This window comes from Symphalangus syndactylus, chromosome 3 (genome assembly GCF_028878055.3).
Source record: "Symphalangus syndactylus isolate Jambi chromosome 3, NHGRI_mSymSyn1-v2.1_pri, whole genome shotgun sequence".
Classification (NCBI taxonomy): Eukaryota; Metazoa; Chordata; class Mammalia; order Primates; family Hylobatidae; genus Symphalangus; species Symphalangus syndactylus.
In genome coordinates this window covers 34,470,601-34,494,755 of record NC_072425.2, presented here as the reverse complement: position 1 = coordinate 34,494,755, position 24,155 = coordinate 34,470,601, and the positions used below count along the sequence as shown (strand labels likewise).

The 24,155-nt window shown below is 37.6% G+C and overlaps 1 protein-coding gene across 2 annotated transcripts in view; it reads right to left on the bottom strand.

The window, feature by feature from the left end:
* Positions 1 to 24,155, bottom strand: part of SVEP1 (sushi, von Willebrand factor type A, EGF and pentraxin domain containing 1) — a 228,385-nt gene that overhangs the window by 141,994 nt on the left and 62,236 nt on the right. For both annotated transcript variants that reach the window (XR_008656538.2, XM_055271527.2), the window contains exons 4-6: positions 13,171 to 13,329; positions 12,165 to 12,344; positions 2,422 to 2,601 (exon numbers count right to left, since the gene is read on the bottom strand). Coding sequence is in view for 1 of the 2 variants with exons in the window: in XM_055271527.2 (XP_055127502.1) it covers positions 2,422 to 2,601; positions 12,165 to 12,344; positions 13,171 to 13,329 (519 nt within the window). In the remaining variant the exon portion in view is untranslated. The remainder of the gene's footprint in view (positions 1 to 2,421; positions 2,602 to 12,164; positions 12,345 to 13,170; positions 13,330 to 24,155) is intronic.

The window sequence follows — 24,155 nt, the reverse complement described above, 5'->3', positions numbered from 1 at the left end:
ACTCCCTAATTCCAAAAGAAGGGCAAAAAAGAAAATCCCTTTTAAGCTATTGAATGAGTTTGCATTCAGTGTATTACATATATATGTAATGCATATATATGTAATGTGTTAAGTTCTTTCCTTAATTTGGAAAGAACTTAACATAAATATATGTACTATGTATTAATATAATTAATATACATATATAAATTATAAAATTATAATACATAATAAATTTTGCGGTAACATAATATATACAATTAATATAAATAATTTATATATAAACACATAATTTGGAAAGAACTTAACATTTTGAAAACATTTTATATAAGTATTAAAATGTTCTTTTCATCTCTCGGTAACATTTTTCTGGTTTGCTTAATACAGGTTGCACACATTTCTATTTAAGGTTATTCTGACATATTTTATATTTTCCATAGATCTTTTGAATGTCATATTTTACCATATGTTCTGTTTATCATTGCATATAGAAAAGCTGTTTGTTTTATTTTTGTTTATTTTTTCTAATCTCTGTTGGCAGATATATTTGCTATTCTTATGACTTTAATGAGCTCTCGTTGATTAGTAGATTCATTCTATTTTGTGGGGGAGGGGGCAGGCTTGTAGTCTACAAATGATGACGATTTTCAATCCCAATATGTCTAATCTCATAATTTCTTACAAGAGCTAAAGCTTAGGGAATAGTACTAAACAATGTGAGTATATTTTTCTTTTGCCAAATTTGATAAGACTGTCTATATTGTTTCTCCATAAGTGGCTGCAGATTTCAGATTGACATTTTTTATTAAGTGAGTTATATCAATATGAGTTTTAAAACATTTTACTGAAAATGTGTTTTAAATGATAATGAATGAATTTTTATCTTCTACTAAGCAACCATACAATTTTTTTCCAATTTGCTATAATGAAGTAATTTATTATACTGATAGATTACTTAATTTTAACTCCTTTTTGCAATCCTAGAATAAACTCTACTTGTTTTGGCAGACTATTCTTTTTTTAATGTGGGTTGCTAGTATATTTGCTTTTACAGCTTTTACAGACCAACGTAAGGTTGGTCTATAATTTTCTATTTTTTTTTGGTAATAATCGTCAGGTTGACAATGAAATAATAATACTTCAAGAATATGAATTGGCTGGCTTTCCATTATTTAGGCCAAACTATATGGTATGGAAATTTCTTAGATTTTTTTTTTTTTTTTTGGACAGAGTTTTGCACTGTCGCTGGGGCTAGAGTGCAGTGCCACGATCTCGGCTCACTAAAACCTCTGCCTCCTGGGTTCAAGAGATTCTCCTGCCTCAGCCTCCCGAGTAGCTGGGATTACAGGCATCTGCCACCACACCTAGCTATTTTTTTGTATTTTTAGTAGAGACACGGTTTCACCATGTTGGCCAGGCTGGTCTCCAGCTCTGACCTCATGATTTGTTCACTTCAGCCTCCCAAAGTGCTGAGATTACAGGTGTGAGCCACCTTGCTCAGCCAGAAAAATTCTCTTTTTGAATTGTTCTTACTTATATTTTAAATTCTATTTTATTACTTTATTGAAAGCTTTGCTTCTTAACCATTCTACTGCATCCCTTCTCCCTTTATAGTTCTTTTTCATTTACTTAAACAATTCTGGTTATATCCTTCTTTCAATTTTCCTTGCAGTTGTTTTATTTTCCTAACTTTTCAGTTGAATGTTCAGTTATTTTTATTTGTTCTTGTTTAATAATAAAGCAATTTTTAAGATTCACTGGTTCCTAATTTTGTCCTTCCATTAATAAGGTAAATGTAAAACATATTTAACAAAGCAAGGGTATTATGAGGCATTTGCGTTTTAAAAAAAATCCATCCAAATTGGCCTCAATTAAAACTAAGATGGCTCACGCTTGTAATCCCAGCACTTTGGGAGGCCGAGGCGAGCGGATCACGAGGTCAGGAGATCGAGACCACGGTGGAACCCCGTCTCTACTAAAAATACAAAAAATTAGCCGGGCGTGGTGGCGGTCGCCTGTAGTCCCAGCTACTCGGAGAGGCTGAGGCAGGAGAATGGCGTGAACCCGGGAGGCAGAGCTTGCAGTGAGCCGAGATTGCGCCACTGCACTCCAGCCTGGGCGACAGAGCGAGACTCCGTCTCAAAAAAAAAAAAAAAAAAAAAAAAAAAAAAAAAAAAAAAACTAAGAAAAAAGTCATGGTCATTTGAAGGTATAAACTTCTGTGAGTTAGAAAACAGAATTTATTGTAGAAGTTCCTTTACTAGTGAAGAGGAGTAAGACAACACATTTGTTTTTGTATCTATAACACCTGCACCTGTACATGTGGATGTGTATTTATACTCATTACCAGCTAGTGTTTAGTTCTAGGTCTTCACAGAATACTGGAGAAATCAGAGCAGAGGAAATGAATCACTCAAGGCATTACACTTTCTAGAAACTTACCCATACACCGGGGTTCTGGCCCATCCCACTGGCTGTTTCCTTCACAAGTAAGCTTATCACTGCCTTCTAGTCTGTACCCTTCATCACAGGCAACCAAACATGTTGTCTTATATAACATTTCCCTTGTAGAACAGCTGATGTGGCCATGCTTTGGCTGACGGAGATGAGGACATGTTTTTACTATATAAAATGAAAGCAATTAGATCACATTTTACTAAATAAGCATAAAAATAATAATTACAAGTTTAGCAATGCCTGCACATTGCAAGCAAGACAATTTTCTTTTCTTAAAATAGCAAACGATACATAGTACACCACCATTTTTTGAGTTCTTATGGGACAATCGAAAGTTCATATTTTACCAAATGCATTGCCTAAATAATATCACCGCATGCAGCCCTCTGCCCATAGGTGGGAAACTTAACCTGTCTAAGAGGCCTGGCCCTACATGGAAGATGGTAACTGTAGATTAGAGGTGATCACAAAAGGGAGGTACCTGATGCTCTCAGCTGGGCCTTTCCTGTGATTTTTCAGGCTACATTCCAACAAAAGGAAGTGGTCTTTTCCAGGACAGAGTTTTCAGGTTCATGATCAACTTGGTTCTTAGACCTCATAGGCATATCCTAGGCCTTCTAATAGTGTTAGCCTCTGCAAAGCTGCCCAACTTCTGCAATCTTCAGTTGTGGTATTCTACTGTCCAACCCCAATTCTTGTTCTTCTAGCTTTTTCACTTCACCTTCCCACAAATATTCCGGCCAATCATAGCTCATGATGCGAATCTTGATTTATGCATTAACATCAGTTTATTTTTGTTGCTGTGGTAGAGGCTTATAGTTGCCCATCCAGTAGCCATTCTCACCAGTTTTATTAAGCATAGTAATATACCCAGCTAGAAGATTACAACTCTCCACCTCCACCTCAACTGAGAGCCAATAATATATAGCTGAGATTGAGCAGGACTTCTTGGAAAGCTTTTTTTGTTTTGTTTTGTTTTTTGTTTTTTGTTTTTGAGACAGAGTCTCGCTCTGTTGCCCAGGCTGGAGGGCAGTGGCATGATCTCAGCTCACTGCAAGCTCTGCCTCCTGGGTTCACGCCATTCTCCTACCTCTGCCTCCCGAGTAGCTGGGACTACAGGGGCCCACCACCACGCTTTTTTTTTTTTTTTTTTTGTATTTTTTTATTAGAGACGGGGTTTCACCATGTTAGCTAGGATGGTCTCGATCTCCTGACCTTGGGATCCAACAGCCTTGGCCTCCCAAAGTGCTGGGATTACAGGCCTGAGCCACCACACCTGGCCTTGGAAAGCTTTTTAAAGGGGGCTGTCTCAATTGAGAGAGTACTTCTTTCCCTTCCCTGCTTCCTTCTCCTTTTCTTCCACAATACAGACATGAGGAATGGTAGCCCAGCATACTAGAGTATAAGTATATGATACTATGGGAACATATCAGGCACCATGATGGCATAGCAAAAAGCATAGGAAGTCTGGGTCTCTGATGACAGTGGAGCTATTACACCAACTTTGGATTACCTACTTCTGTCCTTCTTTTAGTTAAAAGAAAAATGAACCCTTAATTGGCTTAAGACATTGTTATTTGGGTCCTCGATACCAGCTATACACAATTTCTAATTCCTTCTGCCCAGCATTTGGGTCCTTGATACCAGCTATACACAATTTCTAATTCTGTCTGCCCAGCATCCATTAACATTTCCTTTGTTAATTTTTTAGGAAAAGATCTTTCCCCTTTCTTGGATCATGGGATGTGTTTGTGCTCCAAACATGCTCGGGGTAGAGCATGTATCTAGGAGCACATTCCCCTGGCCAGAGAAGGGAGCAACCACAACTGGTGACATGGTTTTCTTCATCTTCTTTGAATTCACCATGAGAAAGCAGTAGGAAGAATATTCACTAAACTGCGGATGCTGAAAATGCCCCCATACCTCAGCCAGCCTCAACATCACCATCAGAAAAAGTGCCACGAGTTATCCAGAGAAACCTGCATTTCCGCGGTTCTGCCACCTTTGAGTCTCTGTCCTCAACATTACATCAGAGAAGCTACTGGAGAGCACTCACACTGCTCCAGCCTCTGCAGGTTCCCAAAGGATGTCTGTGCTCTGAGTTTTCCTGGTAAGAGTCTGCAACTGCCCACTCAAACCCAACAATGTATGTTAGCGTCCATTTCCATTGACTCCATCATGCCCTCTATTCCTGTTGATGGCAATCACTTAGAAAGTCCAAGGCTCCATAGTTATCCCTCATCCACCAGGGTTATCCACATATAGCTGTGTTCCAAATCTATCCCCATAGACCCTTGGACCTGCCCTCTGGAATAACGATGGGTTTCAGTAAATCCTCTCATATCCTAAACTTCCTTTTGAGCTACTTTTCCTTCACTTGATTGCCCTAATAAAAATCATGTTGCCTTCTGTAACAGGGACTGGAGGTGAGGAGGTGTCTCTGTTGCTCCTGATTGTCTTCCGAGATCATACTCTCTCCTTCCTTCCTACAAACTTCCAGCTCATTTGAAGTATCATATTATATATCCAATATCCTTTTTTAAATTCTGTCTCTCTCTCTCCTCTTTTTTCTCTCTCTCTTTCTCTCACACACACATACACACACACATTAGTGACTTCCTTATCTATGTAAATGATCATTCCAGTATCCTAGAGTTATATTCCTGATCTTTTCTTTTTATTATACTTTAAGTTCTGGGGTACAGGTGCAGAACATGCAGGTTTGTTATATAGGTATACACATGCTATGGTGGTTTGCTGCACCCATCAACCCGTCATCTACATTAAGTATTTCTCCTAATGTTATCTCTCCCCTAGTCCCCAACCCTCTGACAGGCTCTGGTGTGTGATGTTCCCCTCCCTGTGTCCATATATTCTCATTGTTTAACTCCCACTTATGAGTGAGAACATGCAGTGTTTGGTTTTCTGTTCTTTTGTTAGTTTGCTGAGAATGATGGTTTGCAGCTTCATCCATGTCCCTGCAAAGGACATGAACTCATCCTTTTCTATGGCTGCACAGTATTTCATGGTGCATATGTGCCACATTTTCTTTATCCAGTCCATCATTAATGAGCACTTGGGTTGGTTCCAAGTCTTTGATATCGTGAACCCTAGAAGAAAACCTAGGCAGTACCATTCAGGACATAGGCATGGGCAAAGACCTCATGACTAAAACACCAAAAGCAATGGCAACAAAAAGCCAAAATTGACAAATGGGATCCAATTAAACTAAAGACCTTCTGCACAGCAAAAGAAACTATCATCAGAATGAACAGGCAACCTACAGAATGATCTCTTCTTTTCTAATGATCATATCCTTCACCTTATCTCAGCTTCTACCATTGCCATGCCCTCTAGACCTCGCTGTCACCAATCCAAGTTTCCTAGTCTCTGACAATCACCTTTTACCTTCTGGGATCGCTCCTTCAAGTGCTTCAACTCCATCAGTTCCCACACCCTCCAGGAGCCTCTGATCTATCATGTTCCGTGTTCTCCTCTTTAGAGAAAATCCTCTAGAAAGAGTTTATACTCTTGTCCTACACTTCTTGTCCTCTAGTTGTAACTTAGACTCTCTCCAATCAGGGTTTCCAAGCAGGGGAAGGAGGGAGGAGCGTAAAAGAGAAAGGAAAAGCTCTGAAGAAGGGAGGGGAGAAGAAAGGAAAGAGAAAGGGAGGGGAAACATATGTGGAGGAGATGAAGAGGAGAGGAGAAGAGGAAGAGCAGGGGGAGGGGAAGGATAGTCAGAGTAGGAAAGGAGGGTAGGGTAGGGGGAGGGGAAAGAATAAACAGGGAAAAGAAAGAGGAAGATGGGGAAGCTGTCAAGACCCATGGAAAATGCACTCTCTCAGTCAGAAGGCACAGAGATTGGACAGGAAAAAAGAGTTGGTGCCTGTTGAATATGCCAAATGATGGAGACATATATTCATCTTGATAGATTATAGACAGAACCTACAAGCATTGGGCATCATACAAAAGACAGAAATAACCCCTACAAAAGAATAAAGTTCGGTTTCCTCTCAGAGAGCTCTTATAACAATCTCTAAAGATTTTTGAACAAAACATTTGGGACTCAAGAATTTTGTTGAGACTCCGGGTGGGATATATTTTTTCTTCTTCTACTTTTCTGCATTTGCCAGTTGTTCATACCATGCATATATTTAGTTATGTCAAAGACAACCTTAAAATATCAGGAAAGGAAGCTGGGGGCAAAATGTTCAAGTGCATATTCAACTGAAGTCATTGTTTGAATTTATTCTACAATGAACCCATTCAAATTATATTAATCAGCACAGAATAAATTTTTTTTTTTTTTTTTTTTTGAGACGGAGTCTCGCTCTGTCGCCCAGGCTGGAGTGCAGTGGCGCAATCTCGGCTCACTGCAAGCTCCGCCTCCCGGGTTCACGCCATTCTCCTGCCTCAGCCTCTCCGAGTAGCTGGGACTACAGGCGCCTGCCACCATGCCCGGCTAATTTTTTGTATTTTTAGTAGAGACGGGGTTTCACCGTGGTCTCGATCTCCTGACCTTGTGATCCGCCCGCCTCGGCCTCCCAAAGTGCTGGGATTACAAGCGTGAGCCACCGCGCCTGGCCAGCATAAATATTGTGTGCATTAAATAAAAGTTTAGGATCGATTACTCCTTACAGAAAATGCAAGAGTTAGATTAGAGATTAGATCATAAGCCCTAGCCTCTTTTATCCCTGGAACGGTTTGGACCAAAGTCAAGTATTAATAAAAAATGATCAGAAACATTTTGCCTTCCGTGTTTTAATTTTTCCTGAATGTGCCCATTATGCAAATAGAATCTTTATTGTGTCTATCAAGTGCATGAAACATCTTGTCTTCTGCATTTTGACTTTTATTGAGTGTGTCCTTCATGTGTATCACAATGCCAAGTGTGAGGTGGGATTAAAAGGTGAATCAGATAAATTCTGATGTATAAAATTTGAAAAACCACATTAAACAATGTTTTGGCTTCAACAAACTGCCAAGATGACTCCAGCTTTCCTAACCTGAGACAAAATGGATTTATTACTGATAATAAATTAGAGTCGGTGCCTCATATAGATGCAAATTATACTGCTTCTCAGATGTTGGTATTAATAAACTTCCATTGCTCCCCAGTGAAAACAAAGCATATGCAATAATTCCTATTCATTCCTTAAACATTTCACTCAAGAAGGAACACTTAATACCATTTTAATAGGAACACACTTCTTAAAGAATTTTCAACTTTTTTTTTCATTTCAACATGCTGAAAAATCCTGCAATTAATATTTCTTGACTTACATTTATGTTATCACAATCCCTAAATATTTATTTGGCCTTTTTAGAAAACAGCAACTTAGACTTTTAAGAGAACAGTCTACTTGTAGTAGACAATGTAAGAAGCTACTCTGGTTCCCATCTTAAAGACTAATCAGATTTTTATTTTTCCAGGCACATGCTTCCTTTCAATCTCCAAATTGTGATCGTATCTATTACTGAAAATAAATCTGATGTTAAATGTAAGGTTCTCATTGGTTGAACCTTTTTTCTCAGGTTTAGTTAGTTAAGACTGAGAAACCACAAAAGAATCCTTTCCTGTTTAGAAAGAAATGCAGAATTCAGATAAAACTGAAAATGAGTATAAGTGCTTTATGAAAAGTGCATAGGAGAAGTGAGATTCAAGTTTACCAATTATTAGTCAACATCCACAAAAACATTAACAACATAACATGATATTTGTAAAAGGCTTTAGATTTTATTCAGGTCTTTCATTTCTGCCTCAATCTTACAAATACTTTTGAGAAAGTATAATATAACTAAAATTATTCACTGTTCTTATAATTAAATCCGTAAAAATATACTACTTTCTCCATACTACCCACCATGAAACAGACGTGAATTCCTACCCAACTGCATATTTCATTGAATCCCCGTTGTAAGACACAACATTATTTTATGTGCCACTAACAAAGAGACAATAATGCCAATTAAAGGGTTTGCTGCCACTGATTTTATGATGCATCTCCATTTTAGAGATGTTAAAATGTTTTAAAAAATGTGTTTCAGATTTAGTGAAATATGGTATGTGTTTCATAGAACAATATCTGATGTAACTAAATACACTGAGCATTAGTGAAAGTGTAAGGGCCTGGGTAAGTACCTTCATTCAGTACAACTTTGTATACTGGTAAGTTAGCAGTAGCTTTGGTGGTGAAGTTGAATTGTAGCATCTCTCCTTACTCTGCTTTAAATTATTTTATTTATATTGGAATTGCAATTGAAATTACATAAAAGAGAACAAGCATGCTTTTTTGTAGTCAAGGTCTCAATCTATCACCCACGCTGGAGTGCAGTTGTGTGGTGATGGCTCACTGCGGCCTCCAACTCCTGTGTTCAAGTGACCCTACTGCCTCAGCCTCCTAAGTAGCTGGGATTACAAGCTTGTGCCATCACACCCATGCATGGTTTTTAATATGAAGTGACAGAAGCAGGTCATCAGTGTATATACTGTATTTATCAATGTACATCAATGCATACATTTATTGATACGTGTATTTGTTAAATTCAAGTTTCCATTCATTCACCAGCGGTATCATCAATGACTGAGGGGCAGAAATACATTCTGTGCTCATAATGAATTCAGTTTAGCGGAGGGGGTAGACAAGTTAATTACCAATAAAAGTGTGGCTCTTTGTATTGCGAGAAGTTAGTTACATTGGGAAATATGTTTGCCAGAATCCCTTTATTGTGGTTGCAAGTCAGGGTTGATCAAAAGAGGAACTTGCACTTGATTTTGGAAGGCAGAAGTGAGGAAGTGGTCATTGTTGTCAGAGTCAGTGATAGAAAAATGCAGTGGCGCCCAGGGGGTTCCAGCTTGCCCTTGCTTGCCTCCATTCCACGTCCTCACTGCTGATCTCATGACCAGTAGTGGCCCCATGTTCATTGCAAGGTTCTTGGCTGCAGAGCCACACGGGCATAACTATGCAGAGGTAAAGCTTCTCTTAGACCTTCCATGAGTTTCTCCTTAGCGATTCCACTTCAAAAGCTGGGCAGCCTCTCAAGTTGACTTGTCAAGAACTCCTCTGATTCTCCCACTCCTCTTCTGTTTCCAAGCTCCTTCTAAAATTGTGTAAGCTCCATTCCCTGAAATAAATCCCTCATCCCATAACATGCATGGTGACTGTGCTTCCTTGACTGACCCTGACACATAGCATAAGAAACATAATGAGGGGTGGGGACAGGTCTGCAGATGCACAGATGTACGTGTAGAGGTCACCCAATTCAGGAGGAGGAAGTTGGCAACAGTGGAGGGTTGAGAGGACCCAGAGCAAAGGCAGAACCAGGCTGTGGGAACAGCTTCAAATGGCCAGCTTCCTGAGAGAGCATGGCTATTTCTTACAGCTTTAGGGTCAGACATAAGGCTTGGTTATGGAGGGTGGAGGCTTGAGAGGCAGGGGCCAGACCTTATCCTGAAAGGGCAGTCTTCTCTATTTTCTCACTCCTCTTTGGAAGGCTACTGAGTGGCAAGTTAAAATGTAATATTTCCCACCCTCTACCGTAAGGTATTTGGAAGAAGGGGTAAAGATTTTACACAGAACTTAGAACTATTGACTCTACAAAAACATATTTTACAAGTTTTCAAGGATTCATTTTTTCAGTAATGGTATGTGGCTTTTTACCATTTGAGGCTGCATGACTGAAAATGTCTTTCCTTTGCCTTCACACATGAACAGTAGCTTGCCTGAGTTTAGAAATCTAGAGTCTATTCTTTTCCCTCAGAATCCGGGCAACATAGTCTTATTTTCTAACATTGAGAATGGCCAACAAAGGGGCCTAAGGCTAATCTGATTCTTTCTCCTGGGTAGGTAGTGTTGTTTCTAACTATGAAATGGACACAGTTTTCTGTTTTTCTAGGGCATTCAGAAAATTCACTAAGATTATTTCCAGACATAAATCTGTTTTTAATATTTTTTTGTGGCACTTACTAAGTGATTTTAAACTGAATAGCCAAGATTTGGGTTGTGAATATTTTCAAAATTTCAGCTTGGGGGTATATCTTTAGATCTTCTACTGGTGCATCTCCTCCATTCTGTTCTTTCTCTGGATTCCTCATGTGAAAAGAGTCTATTTCCTGTGACTATTCTCGTGTTACTTTCATATTTTTCTTGTGACTCTCGTGTTACTTTCATATATTTCCTGTGACTATTTCTCGTGTTCTTTCATATTTTTATCTTTGGATTTTTTTTGATTGACTTTCAAATGAATTTCTTGAGTTAGTTTTCTAATTTATTAATTTGACTTCTAACTAGGTCCATTCATTGTGTCAGTAACCTTACTTTTTTTTTTTTTTACTTCTAATACATATTTTTCTTCTCAAATTTCTTTCATTGCTTGGAATCCTGGCCTTATTTTAGCAATGTAGTTGCCTTTGAATCTCAGTGATTCCATTTTTCTTTCTTTTCTGTCAGGTCTCCTTTGTTCAATCTGCTGATCCTTTTCAGTTTTCCTTGTCTTCTGGGGATACCATGTAGGCCAATTTACATTTACAGATGAGTTCAGTATTGGTACCTAATAAATTGGTACCAACACAGATGTCTTCTGGGATTCACAAATGATCCTGGAGTCATGAGTAGGTGATTCTCCCTTATGGATGTGGACGCCAAGAAAAGACCAGAAGACAGAACTAATCTTTAACCAGTGGTCCAGCTGATTTGTGGGGTTTTGGAGTAGTCAAATCCTCAGCAATGTGTTCTGCCAAAAAATGACTAGGGGATGTGGTGGGAGTAAGGTTGCCAGATTTAGTAACAAATAAACCAACGAACCAGCACACCCAGTTAAATTTAAATTTCAGAAAATCAACAAATAATTTTTTAGTATAAGTGGGTTCCAAATCTTGCAGGGGACCTACATATACGAAAATATTATTTGTTTATCAAAAATTCAAATTTAACTGGCATCCTGTGTTTCAACTGGCAACCATAGGTAGGGAGCAGATACTGTACTGAGAAACTTTGTGGGCAGGGATTCTGATGGAGGTCCTCAAGTCCCTTTGCTTGCCCCGCTCTTACCTTTTCTTAAATACCCCTCTTCAAACCCTACTTGTAAAACCCTAGGAATTTGGTTGTGTGACAGTTGTAAGAAGTAGGAAAGTAGGTCCTGGAGATGGCAAGTGGAGGCAGACTGAGGCACTTTTTTTTTTTATTGCTTCTCTGTATTTGACATGGGAGCCTCAGATTCTATTGGTGGTGCCCACTTTCTATTGGCCTGAGCAGGCTCCTTGGACTTTCACTTTGACAAATTCTCTACTCTCTGTAACAGGTCGACTAGCCGAAGTAAAGGCTGGAGATTACAAGTTGGCTAACTGCTCTTGTTGCAGGATACTTGTGTGATTCCTTAAGTCCTACAATTCCAGGAGGCATCGGTCTCCACTCTGATTCTAAACTCTCCTTTACACCATGTCTTGGAGGCTTGACATTTGAGGTTTGGGGTAACCTGTCCATTTACTTCCCAGGCAAACTTTTTCTTTGCTTGTTCATAAAAGGGATATAAAAGGCGTAGTTTACAATTATGTGGTCAATTGAACTTGGTAATTCTGATTTCAAATTTCCTATAATTTTTCTCTTTCTGTAGTATGGGGTCTATGAAATCCAACAAGAAATGAAGAACTGACTGGTTTACTAGAGTTTAAATCAAGGAAATCAAGCAAGAAATAAATAAACAATGTAAATTGGCAGTTTGCATACCTCTGCAGTAGCTCTCTGAACCGGACCACAAACCATTGGGTAGACATAAGATGATGCTGCTTCCCACAAGGTCAAATCCAGGGTGACATCGGACCCCACAGGCTGCATTGAAGTGGTTGTTGCAAGTGTTTTGGATAAAGTAACCATTTTCAGGAGGCTTCAGGGCAGGGCAGTGGACAACTAACATTTACCAAAATAATATTGAAAAGCAAAGTTAGCCTTTTGTCTATGATATATCCTGTTTTTTTTTTTTTTCTTTCAAGGGGGCATTTATGCATATGTGTCAATTGCCTACAGCATTTCCATTTACCGCATTTGGATTTTCAAGTACATATTTGGAAGAAGAACCCTTATATCTGATTCCTATTAGGTACTAACTTCCAATTAAATTTTAAATACAAACTAAATATTATTTTTTAAGCTTTAAAAAATTTATTTTGATATCTATATGGATATGAGATTTTATAGTTCTTGACCTTCATATGTCATTAAATATTTTCCCTCTTGACTAAGGTAGAATAAAACAAAGAACAAATAAGGCTAGCAAAGTATATTTGCTACAAACCCCAAGAGCCACAGCTTCTTGCACATGGTATATGCTAAATATTTTTAATTTTTGATATGAATAATACTGACACCCTTTACTTATAAAAATATATTATTTCAAAGGTAAATGTGACTATCACCAGAGCCAAGATGAGCTCATTTTTATTCAAATTTGTTGTTGAAATTGTGGCTTTTCTTTTTTCGATTCATTTTAAATGTTTTCCAAGTACTAAGCCTTTCTGATTTCAAGGTGATGTTACTCCCAGCATCTCAGTTCCCCTTTCTCTGGAGCAGGATAGGGATGTGTTCCATGATAAGAATGTTATAAAATCAAATCATCCCACTCCCCCAAAAAATATGATTAGAGAAAAGAACATTAAAGATCATTCTAAATGAATTAGATGCAAACACAAGGAAATCAGCTTTTATATTTCCTATTTTCCAACAGTGGGAGACTCACGTTCACAGGTCTGGCCAGATGCCCTATATCCCTCTCTGCAGACACAGTCTTCAGGGGACGTGCTTCCAGGTGGAGAGGTGTGATTTTCATCAGGACATGGGATGCAACTGCTGATTCCTCCTGGTGAACCTTCAGGTTTGTATGTCCCTGATGGGCAAGCTGGGGACAGACAAGCCAGAGAAGTCCATGTTATGTGGCACATCAGCTGGTAGTTAACAAAACATTTGAAATTAATACGGAAGAGAAAACCAAACAATAGCTTTCCACAGAAATAGTGATGTAGGCTGGGCACGGTGGCTCACGCCTATAATCCCTGTACTTTGGGAAGCCGAGGTGGGTGGATCACCTGAGGTCAGGAGTTTGAGACCAGCCTGGCCAACATGATGAAACCCCGTCTCTACTAAAAAAACAAAAAGTTAGCTGGGCGTGCTGGCATGTGCCTATAATCCTAGCTACTCAGGAGGCCGAGGCAGGAGAATCACTTGAACCTGGGACCCAGAGGTTGCAGTGAGCCGAGATAGCACCACTGCACTCCAGCCTGGGCAACAGGAGCAAAACTCCATCTCAAAAAAAAAAAAAAAAAAGAAAAGAAAAGAAAGAAAAAGAAATAGTAATATAATTCAAGCAAAGAGAGAAACCAACATTTTTGTTTTTTAAAGAATGATGTAATTTGTTATTTGCAAGGCATGAAGTGGCCTCTTATGTCCCACAATTAGTTTCAAATACAACACAACGCAGCATGAAATGTCTGGGCTGATTTGTGGGAAAATTCAAAATAGCAACTTCTATTAAGTCACTAGGAGGAATCAATGATCCTCAACAGATAAAAAAAACTTTGATAAGTATGATGTCCCCTATAGCCCATCTCCCCTATCCTATGCACCTCATCTCTACCACTGAGCCCCAGCTCCTCTCTTAGCAAAGGAGAATAACTGCAGATATGCAAAAAGCACTTAGCCCATTGTTTCTGTTCAAGGATCTTGAGAAAGGATGAGGAGAAAGTGAAGAGCTTGAGGGACATAATCCAACTGACAGGAACTAGGCCTTTTGAAGAAAAAAGAATTAAAGACCCTGCTTTTCCCAGGCTCATGGAAAAAAAAAGATTAAAAGCAGAATCTAATTGACCTTGCTTCAAATCTTTCCTCTGCACAGACAATGTAGCTTTGAATTTGTAACTTAATCCCTCTAGAGTTATGCGTCTGTAAAATAATTTAAATTTCAGAAATTTAATAATAGAGAAATTGTGGAATCAAGAGACTTGCAATGCTCAGTTAAGCCAATTAAATGTGGCATAGTCCCAGGTTGCATTTTATTATTAAATAACGGTTGCAACCAAGCAATGTGCATTTACGTGGGGATTTTTTTTTTTTTTTTTTTGAGACGGAGTCTCGCTCTGTTGCTCAGGCTGGAGCGCAGTGGCGCGGTCTCGGCTCACTGCAATCTCCGCCTCCCCAGTTCATGCCATTCTGCCTCAGCCTCCCAAGTAGCTGGGACTACAAGTACCCGCCACCATGCCTGGCTAATTTTTTGTATTTTTAGTAGAGACGGGGTTTCACCATGTTAGCCAGGATGGTCTCAATCTCCTGACCTCATGATCCGCCCGCCTCGGCCTCCCAAAGTGCTGGGATTACAGGAGTGAGCCACCGTGCCTGGCCTATGTGGGGACATTTTACATAAATTATCTCATTTAATCCTCACAGTATTAATAAGCAGCATTACAAGATTATACTATCAATATTTGCATTAATTTCATTAGTATTATTATATCCATTTAAACATCAGAAAATGGAGGCTTAAAGAGATTCAATGACGACTAAAATTACTCAGTTAGTGGGTGACAAAGATAGAATTTTAAAGCAAATATTTATATACAATTCACTATGTCCTAGGGACTGTTCTACATACTTTATAAATATTATCTTGTTAACTTCCTAATACCTTATGAAGTAACTAATATTATTAATCCCATTTGTAGATGGGAAGACAAAGGCACTAAGAGTTTAAATAACTTGTCATAGTTACACAGTGAGTTAAGTGGCAGAGCTAGGATTTGAATCCAGACAATTCAGAACCAGAGTCCATGTTCTTTACCACTACACGTGCTGTGACTCTTTACCACTACACTTCCAGGCCTCTTGGACGCTAAAGCTAAATCATTATAATATACTAAATCATTATAATATACTAAAACTAAAATATAATATACTAAAACTAAATCATATAATAAACTAAAACTAAAATATAAAATAAAAATATAATATACTAAAACATTATAATAAACTAAAACTAAAACATTATAATATACTAAAAAAATCATATTGAATGGTGGGATTCATAATATGTTATTATTTGAAAAGCCATGCTTCTAAAATTTTTGACTTTCTTTAAAAACAAAAGATACCATTTTCATGATATATGGTAGCAAATTCTAGATCTGGAGAGATTTGTGATTATGAATGAAGGAAACACTTAAAAATAGTAATAATGATATAAGACATGATAAATAATTTAGCATAAAGGAGACATTACTTTGAAGCATTGTATTAGCGATACTGAATTACTGAATTATTTATATTACTGGATATTAATATTGTAATATTTCTTTCTATAAAATATCAGTAAATATCTGATCGGGATCCTCAAAGAGATGAAAGACAACATGGTTTCCTTTAAACAGGAGTCAGCAGCTGTAGAAGAAAATGATCGAGATAGAGAGATAGAAAAGAAAGTTTAAAATGTAAATGCAAAATTAGAATTGTAATTGGGCCACTAAAAAGAAGCCATATAACTTCAGAACAAGAGAATTGAGTAGAAGTAATGGTTGTGATATTAATGCAAAGATATATTAATGCAAAGATATGAGAAGTAATGGTTGTGATATTAATGCAAAGATATATTCCTAACCTGGAGCTTCAGTGCAAAAGTACTCACTAAGTTCCAGGAAAAATTAACAAAAGTCACATCCAGGATGAAAGAAAAATATTGCAGGCTTATAGGAAAGGAAATTAAGATACTCATAAAGGGGAAAATCAAACTGATATTTCATTTTTTCTTTGCAAAAACAAATGCCAGGAAAAAACGGAATAAGATAAATAGCTTTGTGAAAAAAAAATTATGAACCCCAAATTTTATTATGTGGGCAAGCTATTGTTAAGTAGGTGGGAAGAGAAAGACATTCGAGGATGTGCATGGTTTAGAAAACAAAGCCATTTTATTTTATGTCCAGGCACGGTGGTTCATGGCTATAATTCCAGCACTTTGGGAGACTGAGGCAGGAGGATTACCTGAGCCCAAGAGTTTCAGTGCCAGCCTGGGCAACATAGCTACATCCGTCTCTTAAAAATATTTTTAAAATTAGGCCAGGTGTGGGTGGCTCACGCCTGTAATCCCAGCACTTTGGGAGGTCAAGGTGGGCGGATCACCTGAGGTCAGGAGTTCAAGACTGCCCTGGCCAACATGGCAAAACCCCATCTCTATTAAAAATACAAAAGTTAGCTGGACATGGTGGCAGGTGTCTGTAATCCCAGCTACTTGGGAGGCTGAGGCAGGAGAATTGCTTGAACTCGGGAGGCAGAGGTTGCAGTGAGCCAAGATCACGTCACTGCACTCCAGCCTGGGTGACAGAGCGAGATGCTGTCTTCAAAAAAAAAAATTTTTTTTTAAATTAGCAGAGCATGGTGGTACTTTACTGTAGCCTCAGCTGCTTGGGAGGTTAAGGCGCTTCAATGAGCTATGATTGCACCACTGCAATCCAGCCTAGGGCCTGGATGATAGAACAAGAACCTGTCTCAAAAAAAAAAAACAAAAAAAAACAAAAAACTAAAAGGCCATACTTCATTGACTGAGAAAGAAATCAAAAAAAGATTTCAAGAATGAGGAAAAAAGGTACTGAGTTAATAGTTTGAGATTAGGAAACTTGTGGAACATATACTAAATTGCTAACTAAAATAATTGTGGAAATGAAAACAAATATTAAAGAAAGTCTAAGAAAGCAAAAGATTCTATTTTGCTTATAGATATATATTTAATATATGAGACTTGAAGAAAATGATCTTTATGGTTTTACAAGGTTTGTATTCATGGGAGAATTATCAGGCTTTCAGGTTTATTTTTGCTGATCTACATTTTCTAGTTTTGTTACAATGAATAGGTATTATGTGGGCAAAACCAAAAGTAAACGAAGTTAGGCCCAGCACGGTGACTCACATCTGTAATCCCAGCACTTTGGGAGGACAAGGCGGGCTGATCACCTGAGGTCAGAAGTTCGAGACTAGCCTGGCCAACATGGTGAAACCCTGTCTCTACTAAAAATACAAAAATTAGCCGGGTATGGTGGTGCACACCTGTAATCCAGCTATTTGGGAGGCAGAGACAGGAGAATCACTTGAACCTGGGAGACGGAGGTTGCAGTGAGCCACGATAGCGCCACTGCACTCCAGCCCGGGTAACAGAGGAAGACTCCATCTCAAAAAAAAAAAAAAAAGTAAATGCAGTTATATATAAAAGAGAGTATAGTCTCAAATCATATATTTTGTTTGTTTGTTTGTAGACCCCACCTTGCTCTTTAACCAGGCTGTGTTCAAACTCTCAAACCTCCCACCTCAGCCTCCCAAATAGCTAGGACAACAGGCACATACCACCATGCCCGGCTTCAAATCATAGATTTCATTTCATGGTTATCGGCTCTCTGACCTTGGAGACCACTTTGATTTCTCATTCCTCTTCTATTTCCTTCAGTATCTAAATAAAACTTATGTTCTTTGGTTCTTATTCCCTAAAAATCTTCTGCGTTACTTTTATCTTAGATGTGACCTCATCATCTCTCTTCTGGTTTTTACAACATCTTCCTTACTAGTCCCTCGGCCTTACCTCTACCCTTCAATCCATTTGAGATGTTGCAACCTGAAGATTTTTCAAAACTATAAATTCAGTCAAATCATTTTCCACCCAAAGGCTGTACCAACCAGATAAGCCCCTCTCTCTTTAGTCTGGAATATAAAGATATCTTTGATCTGTCTGTAACCTTCCTACCTCTGCAGCTGCAATGAACCAGCATATCATAAGCTGGTTAGAACCTGCTTCAAGATCAACTAGTGCCTAATTTTGTACTGTCCCCTTCCCCTGACTCCCACCACATTTTTGAGGAGTTTGAGCAATTTACTTCATTTCTCTGTGACTCGGTTTCTTCATGTGTAATAGGAGTAGTACTTTCCTCATACAATTTTGTTGTTGTTGTTAGGATTAATTGAAATCACGTGAGTAAAGCAACAATGCCTGGCATGTTGTTGGCATTTGGGAAATGTTAGAATAATGTCTCCAACCCTTCATTTTCTCAACCATAAAATAGATAATTATACTTCTTTTATAGATTTGTTGTGCCAGATAGATGCTCTGGCGCTTGGTAAATATTACCTTCCATTCTTTCCCTTTCCTATCTTCCACTTCTGCATTTCTGCCTTCCTGCCTGTGAGTGAATCTCCAGCATCCTTCAAGACTCTAACTCATTCTTTAAAGGTTCTCTAACTTCTTCAGACAGATTTTGTTGCCTTCTCGCAGAACCCACAGAGTACACTATCCATTCCTCTGCACTGGCACACATCACACTCTTTGTAACACACAGGTTTCTCATTCCTTCAGTGGGAATTATGCTCCTGTATGTTCAAAGAGTCTTCCAATTACCTGACCCGGCCATTGTCCAGCCAATTGCCTGAGCTGGCAGTCACTCAATCAAAGGAGGGCAAAAGAAAACACTCCTTGCTGGAGAGTGGAGGGTGGGTTTGGTGTGCAAGAGAGTAGTAAAGTCAGGAAGACTAACAACAGAATGAAGTGAAAGGACAGTAGACTTGGAATCAAGACAACTGAGTTGCAATCTTGGCTCTTCCCCTAACAAGCTATGGGGTCACTGGAAAGTGACTGTTTTTTTCTTTCACTATAATATACAGAAGTTACAAGTAAAGATGTCTGTGATCTTTCCAAGGCTAACATAAGATGATTCCATAAATAGAATAATACTAAAAAGCAACTTAAAGAAATCCTCCATATGAATGATCAGATTCTGGCAACAGATTTTATAAATTATTTTTTAAAATAATACTGCATGAAAAGGACCTAATCTTATAGTATTACTCTCCAAAATCTTTTAAATAATCAAGAGTTTAAAACACTGGAGAACAGAGTTTTGAATAAAAATACCCAAAAGTACATTTGGAAATATATTGTGAAATTCATAATGATAATGAAAAACAGACTTTAGGAGAACTATTTAAAGGCATTGCACAATTCTAGTGGGAGAGGTGTAATCAACTTCCTTGATTCCCAAGGGGGAAAAATTCCTCATCCCAAACCAAGCAAAAGTTGAAAAAAATGAAATAAATCTTTGGTTTGAACAAGTTTCACAAGTCTTCGTAAAGGTCTATGAATTGTTTTCCATTTTTAATATGAGATGTTTCCTTCCTGGAAATGTACCAAATATTATTTCTTAATTGCTCTTTTTGTTGTTGTTAAAATAAGCACTTTCTCTTTTCAGAAACATCTTGGCGGTTATCAGCTACTATTACTGGAAGTGTGAATTCTTGAGGTTATCACGTTGTACTAACAGTAGATTTTTCTTCAGCTGACCATGCAATTCTTTGACTGAAGTAAATAAAAACACTAATCAGTTTGGAATTTGTAAAACACAAAAAAACTCCACCGTCTCTAATATATCTTACCCATTAAATATCAATTCCTTAGGTGACTATTTTAGTATTAATAACATATATTAGACAGTGACTTACGTTTTACAAAATTTCTCCTCATACATGTCTTAGATTAACTTGCAAAAATCGTGATAAATATTAGGAGCCCTTATTTCCTTGCACAATTCATCTTTAAAAGTTAACAAATCACTTTAAGGAGTTTTAGGGCAGTTGCATGAGCTGCATTTAGGCTGTGCACTCCACAACTTCAAGGGTGCCTGTTTATGTGAATAATAATGGCATCCCCTGGAGTGTACAACACCAAGGCTCTACTTTCTGCTATAAATAGGTAAGACACCAAGCAAATTCGGGGCCTGCATTCTCTTTTTGACTTCATGGATTTGATCTGAATAAGGAATCTGTTCCTACAAAGAGTCGTGCTAAGATTTTGAACATAGGAATACACTACTCTAGAAGAGAACGTGTTTTCTCCATGTAGAACCAATGTTTTCAAAATAAGACAAGGACCCAGGTGTGCATACAGGGACTTTCTTTTTATGAGGCAGCCAAGATCCTTTCTATTTTCCTCAATGAATTAGACGAGGAGACTTTCAATTGCCCTGAATTCTATACATCTGTACCTGTGTAAAATGCATTAACAGCCTGTCATTCTCCCTGTGACTGGTTAGCTCATTTGGCCGGAGTACAGACTATTTGGACAAAGTTGTGAATTTGAATCCTGGTGTGGTGCCATGGCAGGAAATGGCACCCTAACTACAGGATGCCATATTGCAAATGTAAGCACATGCTCAGACTTGCCAGGAGATTAGTGATGGATCAGGACAAGTCTATCAAAAAACAAAACCCTCAAAGGACTGTGTACAAAAGAGATTGCATCAGCAAAGTAATTTTTATATGTTGGGGATCAATATATGTGTATGCACACATACACACTCAAAAATACACACATATATTCACACATCAATACAACCAGCTGTGTAGAGAACATTTAAATGAATCCTTTGTTGTTGAAAACTCTGTATTCTTTATTGTCTTAAAGTGTTTACCATCTGGATGAGAAAGGTGACATCATCCTGATTTTTATAATTAAAATTTCATTGGCAAGTACTTTTAGGAGAGGCCCTGTGGAGATTTTTTAGAATTATTTCTAACCTCATTTTTCTTTTCTAAAATAGCTAATAACTCAGAATCATGTAAGAAAGAAAAAATTACTTAACAAGTTTGGTTTAACTATTCTTTTACTGTTTGACACTTAGGTTGATTCTAACTGTTTTACAAACTTGAACAGCTTTTATCTAAACATTTCGTTCCCTCAAATATTTGATTCATTTTTAAAAAATTTTCTTAGGCAAAGGAATATTAAACTATTAAACTCACAAGTCTCTTGTTAAACTATTTTATATTCCCATTATCAGGATTGAAAGTACACGACTTATTGTACTCTTCATTTTCACTGGGTATTAGCAGTTTTAAAAATTACTTGGATAATTATTTAAATGGATAATTATTTAATGGATAATTATTTAAATATGAAAGTCTGTGAACTTCAGTGCAACAGGGTTTCAACTTGAACCTAGAGTAGATCCATCCCTGAGATGCAGACTTGTGTAGGTCCAACAGAAGTTGATTTGCGTGAAGAATTTGAGAGCCTTCTGGGAGAAAACTCCATCCATGTCAGGGATAACATTAAAAAAATTACAATTTAGAATGGCATGATTGTTGATCACTTAGATCAGACATCCACTGTAGCAGCAAAGCAAGGTTCTGCATACCAACTTATCTGCCAGATGTTACCTTTATAGATGCTGGATTGTGGGATAGGCCAGTGGGCCAGCAAAGGGGGTCAGATCAGCAAAGAGGCACTCAAGGCACTTGAACAATAGCAATTTACCAACCAGAACATAAGTATTTCAGGATTTTAACAACTTTTAAAACTGTATTGTTGCATACTTGTTGAATGTTAGCCTGTCCTAAGGAAAGAGAGAATTGGCCTATGTCGTCCCTAATGACCCTTGATTTTAGCAGCTAGGAAGGAGAAAAGATTCTGAGTGTAGTTTGGTGTTTATCGTCAAATGTGTTTCCCTTTGGGTCCTATAAAGAGTGGTAACTTATGGGTAATATTCAGGCTGTAGTTGGCTTTGATATTTTTCTTTCTTCACTCCTCTACCTCACATTCAATAAGAAATTAGCCTGTGGTAGTTTGGAAATACAGATTATATCAGTTGTTATCCATTTCCATTACTGGTACACTAATTTAAAAGCCTTTTTATTTTAGGCCTTGATTGTCTCTAACCTCCACACATACGTTGCCTTTTCTACTTTGCTTCACACTCAGTGACTTTCAGCCACAGGTGCCAAATTAATATTCCTATAACACTGCTTTTATCATGCCACTTTTCTGCCCCAAGATCTTCAATAGCTCACTATTGCCAGTTAACCAAAGGCCATGTCTTCAGCCTGAAATTCAAGTCCCAGTACAATTTAGAATATAGTCCTTACTCTTACTTGTCTTGCCTTGAATTCCACTATATCCATAGATTTTTCCTACCTTCCCACCCATGCAAGCTACCTCCAGTCCCCATCACAGGCTTATAGTTTTCATTCTCTGCAAGTCTTCTTCATTTCTAACTGTCCAAATCCTATCATTCAAACCAGGTGGAAATCCTGTCACCCCCACAACTAATGGGAAACATTTTTGAATGCCTATAGCATTTTGTATATGTTTTATGTCACATTACTTTTATTTTCATTCAATCATAAAATTCTAAAAAACATTCAATTTACTCACAGGAAGACAGAAAAAAATAAACAGAGAAACAAAAATCAGAGAGAATAAACAGAAAACAAAAAATAAACTGGCAGACTTAAGCCCTACCATATCAAAAATTACATCAAATATAAGTAGTCTAACTATACCATTTAAGTGATAGGGATTAAAAACATGATCCAGCTACATGCTTACTTAGAAACTCACTTAAACATAGTATAGGCAAGTTCAAAGTAAAATTATAGAAAAAGATACATTGTGCAAACATTAATGAAAGGAAAGAAGGAATGTATGTTATATCAGATGAAGCAAGTTGAAGGGGAAATTTATAGTGCTAAATGCGTGCATTAGAAAAGAAATCTCAAATCGATAATCTAAGTTCCCACCTGAAGAACCTTGAAAAGGAAGAGCAAAATAAACCCAAATGAAACAGAGGGAAGGAAATAGTAAATATAAGAGCAGAAATCAATAAAATTAAAAACAGAAAAACAAAAGAGAAAATTAATAGAATAAAGATTTTGAAAAGATAAAAAAATGATTTAGGAAGACTAATATAGAGAAAAAGAGAGAAGGCGCAAATTACCAATATCAGGTAAGCAGACTCCATGGACATGGAAAAGATACTATATACTATGCACAGCTCTACTTACCTATCTGACAACTCAAATGAAACAGACCAATTCATCAAAAATTATAAACTGTGATAATTCATACAGTATTAAAAATAATTTGAATAGCACTATGGTTAAGAAAATTGAATTCATAATTTTGAAATGTCCAAAAAATATCCAGGTCCAGATGATTTCAGTGGAGAATTCTACCAAACATTTGCCAAATATCTACCAAAAAAAATCAGCACCACTTCTACATAATTTCTTCCAAAAAATAACAAAGAAAGGAACATGTCCAAATTCATTTTATCAAGCTAGTGTTACCCTGATACCTAAGTGAGATGCAGAGTATAAACAAAAAACTGCAGAACATCTTAGAAATACAGACACAAAAAATCTTAACAAAATGTTAGCAAATGGTATTCAGCAATATGTAAAAAGAATTATACATCATGATTAAGTCAGGTTTATTGTAGGGAGGCAAGGTTGGTTCAATATTTGGAAATCAATCAGTGTAATCACATTAACAATATTAACAGGCTAAAGAAGAAAATGCACAAGTTCATGTCAATTGAAGAAGAAAAATTTCTGCAAACAAAATTGTCACGAATTTATGATAAAAACTCTCAGAAAAGTAGTAACAGAAGAGAATTTACTCAACTCAATGAAGAGAAGCCTCAAAATCATACAAATATTATTATCATTATTATTATTTTTAGGCAGGGTGTCACTCTGTCACCCATGCTGGAGTGCAGTGGCACAATCATGGCTCACTGCAACCTTGACCTCCCAGGCTCAAGTGACCCTCTTACCTTTGCTGCCCATGTAGCTGGGACTACCAGTGTGCACCACCATGCTTGACTAATTTTTGTACTTTTTGTAGAGATGGGGTTTTACCACATTGCTCAG